This window comes from Myotis davidii, unplaced genomic scaffold (assembly GCF_000327345.1).
Source record: "Myotis davidii unplaced genomic scaffold, ASM32734v1 scaffold555, whole genome shotgun sequence".
In the NCBI taxonomy this organism is placed as follows: domain Eukaryota; kingdom Metazoa; phylum Chordata; class Mammalia; order Chiroptera; family Vespertilionidae; genus Myotis; species Myotis davidii.
In genome coordinates this window covers 1,640,997-1,647,230 of record NW_006286315.1, presented here as the reverse complement: position 1 = coordinate 1,647,230, position 6,234 = coordinate 1,640,997, and the positions used below count along the sequence as shown (strand labels likewise).

Below are 6,234 nucleotides of genomic sequence, written 5' to 3'. Positions count from 1 at the left end.
CCCAGATTTGGAAACTATGTAATTCTCATTTTAGTGATGGGGACTGGAGGCTCAGAGAGGCTAAGTTACTTGCCCCAGGTCACCAGCTAGTCAGTATGCCCCCTGCTTCTTTCCTGACGTGGAACTATCTACATGTAACAGCACAACATGATGGAAGATTTTTTTTACCCTTTATGCAACTATAAATACATCTGTAGGGGTAGGATCATAGACTAAGGTCAGGCAGGACACATACAGAGGGTGTGCGAATGGAAGGAGGACCCTGGGGTGTGTTGTGGTTAAAATTATGGTTCTGGAGTCCTCCCTGCTCTACCTCTTCCTAGCCACAGAACTTGGGGCCGTCCTGTCACATGTCCAAGCTTCCGTTTAGTGCAGATAAAATGAGAATAATGTGAGCTATTGTGAATTAAATGTATTAATGTTTTTTATTAACTTTTAGAGAGAAAGGAAGGGAGAGAGAGAGCGAGATACATAAATGACAGAGAGTACCATCTATTGGCTACCTCCTACACCAGCGGTTCTCAACCTGTGGGTAACAACCCCTTGGGGGGTTGAACGACCCTTTCACAGGGGTTGCCTAAGACCATCGGAAAACACATATATAATTACATATTGTTTTTGTGATTAATCACTATACTTTAATTATGTTCAACTTGTAACAATGAAAATACATCCTGCATATCAGATATTTACATTATGATTCATAACAGTGGCAAAATTACAGTTATGAAGTAGCAACGAAAATGATTTTATGGTTGGGGGTCACCACAACATGAGGAGTGTATTAAAGGGTCGCGGCATTAGGAAGGTTGAGAACCACTATCTTACACACTCCCTACTGGGGATAGAGTCTGCAACCAGGGCAGGTGCCCTGACCAGGAATCAAACTGGCAACTGGTACATGGGTTGACACTCAACCACTAAGCCACACCAGCTGATCTTTACATATATTCTTTGTACTTACTGTACATACTGTATACCCTCAGTGAATGGCTGCCATCATCATCATCCTCATTAGTGCACTTATTATTATTACTATTATTATCATTACACAAAATGACAGCAGTGACTTAGCTGATTTCCTTGTTTTATGTCAGAGAATCTTGAGACAAGAGAACATGTAAGCTTCAACAAGGAAAAGAAAGAAAGACCTTGTGTTTTGTCAGTGGGCAAGGATTCCAGAAGTTGTAGGGAAGGTAGAATGGGCAGGCTGAGGGGTCACTGGTTAGAAACTGGACCCACCAAGTTAACCAATAATTCCCTCTGATCCAGGGACTGAGGGGTTTTCTTTCCTTCCATCATAGCTGACCTCCTGCACCCTCCAACCACCACACAGGACCCAGAGAATCAGGAGTCACTCACCGCCATGACCAGCTCGAATGGGTACTTGTAGATGCGGACAGGAGACTGGTACTTCTGCACCATATTCACACAGAAGCACCGACAGAAGCCACTCAGGTAGAAGTGAGCACAGAGCCTGGGAGACAGGTGACTGCTGAGGTGGCAGCTCCCTCCACATGAAGCAAGAAACTACCCCCTGCTCCACCATGTAAGGAGTAGGGCCACCCCCTCTAGCCCCACCCCCAAATCTCCCAGCCCTCAAAGCAAAGAACGCAATGTAATCCCCAAGGTATCCTCAGCCAGGTCCCAGCACTCACCCTGCAAGAGCAATCAGTACCCCAAAACTTTCTTTGGTCTCTACCGCTTCGCGTGGAGGCCCCCAGAAGCACCCTCACTGGCACTCACATGGAAACACACACATTCGCCATTCTTACACTCCCACAATTCACTGCACGTACCCCATAGCTCGCCACAGACATCCTCCAAGAATCACTGTATCTTCCCTCCCATTTCCTCCAAGATACCTCGACACACACAATCTTTACCAAATTTCGCACACACTGTCTCTATCTCACACACATACACACACGTGCAGGACTCTCCTCCCACGTGGGACCACTCTTGCACATGCATGTAACTTTCACACGCACTCAGTTCCCTGGAGCATGCACCTACCCAACTCTACCCACACACACTTCCTCTTGTGCACACAGACGTCCACACACACACACTGGTGCGCACGTGCAGGAGACAAACACAAACATGCACACTCGCATGCACGCAAGGGCCGGCTCACCCTCGCTGTCAGTCTGTGGGGACACAGCCCGGGGCAGCGAGGAACTCAGCCCTCCAGGGACCCCGTAGCCGCCTGGCTCCGAGCGCAGTGCCTGGGGCGAGGCCGGACCACAGTCGCGGAGCCTGGAGAGTCCAGCCCTACACACCCTGGGGCCGAGATGGCCCGGGAAGGGCCTGCGGATCGGGAGCGAGACCTGCCGGGCGGGAGCGCTCCAGGACCCGGGACAGCAGAGATCCTGGCCCGGCCCCGCCTCTGGACTGGCCACGCCCATTGGTGGTCCTGCCCACGTCCCCTCCCAGATTCACCCGGATCCCTGATTGGTCCAGCCGCTTCCTGGCCCGTCCCCGTCTTAGCCCCGCCTTTCATTTATTTCTCTTGTTTGACCACGCCCCAGTCCGGCTCTTCCTCCAGATTGGCCATACCTCGCTTGGGCACCGCCCCCATACCGGTTTCTCCCTTAAAGCACACAACCTCGGGAAAAGCCCAAACCCAGGAAGAGCGCCCCAAGGCTCCACCCCCAGCCTAGCTTTGCCTCGAGGGACCCTTGCCCCGCCCAATGCCTCCCCTCCTAGTACAGTTTACACTTGGCCTCTTCTGTAACTCGATCAACCTGCTGCTTGGACTCTGAGCTCCACTCCTCCCACTGGTCTCCCCTCAGTGCCCTCATGGTCCTGCTCCCAAGTCCCACCCATGCATCATTCATTCACTCTGCAAACATTTACAGAGCACCTACTAAGTGTCAGGCACTTCTAGGCACTGGAGAGTCATCAGTGAACAAAACAGACAAAATCCTTGCCATCGGAGAGTTTACATTCTTGGATTGGGGGTGCGGTGGGAGACAAATGTTAAATAAATAAGGCAAACACATAGTATGTGAGTTGGTGAAAAATGCCAAAATGAAAAATATAAGCAAGGGAGGGGTTCAAGAAACAAGTGGAATGAGGGCACAGTTTAAAACAGGGTGGACTGGGGTCTCCGTGGGAGGGTGACAGTTGTCCATCATCCTTACAGCCATCCCAGGACCCCCAGGGACCCAGCTTCTCTTCCATAAGCCCCTCTTTCCTCTCCCCATCTGTTTGGCCTGAAGGAGCCAAGAAGCTGGCTAAGAACAGTGTTGCCATCGTGTATTTATTAGACATTTACTGAGCACCTACTATGTGCCAACACTGGGTGACTTTACCCATTCACAAGGGGGAGTCTGACAGATGCACATGCCCTTGTGTGGCTCACAGCTCTGGGCAGGGAGTGGGTGTGTAGGGAGGCAGACACTCGGTTTATTAAACGTATCTTTTCACCCTGTGATACTCAGCCCCTGCTTTGTTCCTAGGTTGTATCACAGTCTATAATATTTTTTTATTTATTAATTCACTTTACTTACTTGTGGATTATTGATTGTCTCTTCTAGGAGGCTGTGGGCTTCGCAAGGTTGATACCATGTCTGTCTTGTTATCTGCCCCCAGGTGCATAAGATCTTTCTTTAATTACAGTTGACATTCAATATTACTTTATTTTAGTTTCAGGTGTACAGCACAGTGGTTAGACCAGTGGTTCTCAACCTTGGCTGCGCATTAGAATCACCTGGGAATCTTTTTAAAATCCTGATTTCTGGGCCTCATCCTCCGGACATTCTGTTTCTTCGTTATGGGATGGGGCCACAACATTGGTAACAAAGAAACAGAATTTCCGGAGGATGAGGCCAAGAAATCAGGAGTTTAAAAAGGTTCCCAGGTGATTCTAATGCACAGCCAAGGTTGAAAACCACTGGGTTAGACAATTATGTAATTTAAGAAGTGATTCCCCCGGTAATTCTAGTACCCACCTGACAATGCATAGTTATTACAATATTATTGACTATGTTCCCTAAGCTGTACTTTACATCCCCGTGACTATTTGGTAACTACTAATTTGTACTTCTTATTCCTGTCACCTTTTTCACCCAACCCCCTGAGTCCTGCCCCCATCTGGCAGCCCTCAGTTTGTTCTCTGTATCCATGAGGCTGTGTCTGTTTTGTTCATTTATTTTTTTCTTTAGATTCCATACATGAGTGAAATCATATGGCATTTACCTTCCTCTGTCTGACTGACTCAGGCATTCAGGATCCTGCTGGTGACCTGTGTGGCCAGTACGTTTTCTTGATTAGGGCTATGAAAGGTTGAAATGGAGCGCAAAGTTCCCATGCCTGCCGTAAGATGGCAGCAAACGACAGTTCATGGCTCCTGGGTGAATTGGGGGAGAGGGTCCTGGGATGTTTTGCTGTACCTGGACTCATCAAGGAAACTCGCCTGCTTTTCCTGAGTGTCCGTGCATGGACGTAGTGAGCTTTAACACAAAGCTATAATGATGGCACGAAAGGCGTTAAATTGCACAAAGTAACCACAGAACGGATGTTTGCACCTGGAAGGATGGGGCGGCAGTAGTCTGTCTCAAACTTTCCAGCTCCCTGCAACAGGGTGCATGTTAATATAGATTCCCGGGGATCTGCTGGATGCCGGGGATCCCAGGATGCTCGGAGTAAAAGCCGACCCTGGGGAAGAAGGTGGTGCGCTCCTAAGTGAGGGCGGTCTGCTCATAAGAGCTCCTCCCAGATGTGGGCGTGTTTCCACGCCCATTCATTCTCTTTTCGCTTTGCCTGAATCTTCCCCGACGCCCCAACCCACACGTGTCTCCTTTGCCACAGAAGGTGACAGCTTGGGGGAGCAGCAGCGGAGGGGGCGCCCCCAAGCAGAGCCAAAAGGCGCTGAGGAGAGGCCCTGAGACTGCGGAAGAGGGGCTGGGTTTCCTGGCTCCACCAGCCCAACCGGTGAGGGCATGACCCTGGATCGGGGGAGGGGTGCAACAGTGGGTGGGTATAGAGAGCTCACGGTGGGAAATGGGGCCCAGAGGCGAGTGAGAACCTAACTTCTTCCTGCAGGCCAAGGGAAGTAACTTCATCCCACCACCCACCTCTGGTTACCTGTTATGACCACTGTTCTACTAATTACCCTGCCATTTATGGAGCACTCATTGGCACTTGCTGTACCAGGCATTATTCTAAGGCCATAATGATGGGATTCTAAGGCTGTAATGATGAAAATGTTTTGGGACTCCATAGAGGTGCTGGTTGTACAGCATTGTGAATGCACTAAATGCCACCAAATTGTACACATCGAAATGGTTAATTTTACGTTATATGACTATCACCTAATTTTTAAAAAAAAAACTTTTTCAGGTCACAACTATTTTAATCTTCATTTTAAAGAAAAGGAAACTAAGCACAGAGAGGTTAAGTAACTTCCTCAAAGTCACACAGCTAGTAAGGAACCCAAACCCAGGACTCTGGTTCTCCAAAGCCTTCTTCCCTCAGGGCTGGAGCTTAAGTACCTAAGATCTGATTTCCCAGCCTGAGCTGAAAAGATAGCCAGGCATCCTGGGCCCTGGACTGAGGAGGTGCCAGAAGGATGGGGTGAGTTGAAGTCAGTCCCGGGGACAGGCCCTCCAAGTTCTTCCTACTTTCTGTTTCCTATTTGTCCTGTGGGAATGACCAAGCCAAAGCTGCCTCGCAGTGAGTTGTGTTTTGAAAACTCCAGAAACACCCCGTGTCTTTGAATAACTTCCCTGCAGGAAATTTAACCATTGGTGATGCATTTATTTGACTAAAACATTGGGCCCAATCCTAACACAGAGGCTCCTGGAAGGTGTCCTGAAGGGAAATGGTCTCAGTTGATACCAAGAGCAGGTGGCATGAAGAGGCGGGTGGAGTGAGAGGGTCCAGAGTCCAGACCGCTGTGGGACACAAGTGGTCCTAGATCTGGTTCCTATAATACAGAAGGGCCCTGGGATAGTGCTGAAGCTAAAGAAAGCTGGGTATGTTTTATTGTGTTAAAATGCACATAACATAAAATTTACCATTTTTTTAAGTATACAATTAAGTGGCTTTTAATACATTCACAAGGTTGTGCAACCAGCACCATTATCTACTTCCAGAACATTTTCATCACCCCAAAAGGAGACTCGGTCCCTTTATGCAGTCACATCTTCCTTCCACCAGCCCCCACCCCCCCCTCCGCCCTGCCCCCCAATCTGCTTTCTGCACCAATCTCATTTGTCCCAGGCTGCC

At 49.1% G+C, this 6,234-nt stretch overlaps 1 protein-coding gene and 1 long non-coding RNA gene across 2 annotated transcripts in view; one reads left to right on the top strand and one right to left on the bottom strand.

Moving 5' to 3' along the window:
• Window positions 1-2,346, bottom strand: part of SEC14L5 (SEC14 like lipid binding 5) — a 43,414-nt gene extending 41,068 nt beyond the window's left edge. The window contains exons 1-2 of the mRNA XM_006757934.2: window positions 2,138-2,346; window positions 1,363-1,477 (exon numbers count right to left, since the gene is read on the bottom strand). Coding sequence (XP_006757997.1) covers window positions 1,363-1,425 — 63 coding nt within the window. The 5' untranslated portion in view covers window positions 1,426-1,477; window positions 2,138-2,346. The remainder of the gene's footprint in view (window positions 1-1,362; window positions 1,478-2,137) is intronic.
• A 2,454-nt stretch (window positions 2,347-4,800) lies between these two features.
• LOC107182154 overlaps window positions 4,801-6,234 on the top strand; it is a 6,206-nt gene continuing 4,772 nt past the window's right edge. The window contains exon 1 of the long non-coding RNA XR_001512881.1: window positions 4,801-4,938. This is a non-coding gene — a long non-coding RNA (uncharacterized LOC107182154). The remainder of the gene's footprint in view (window positions 4,939-6,234) is intronic.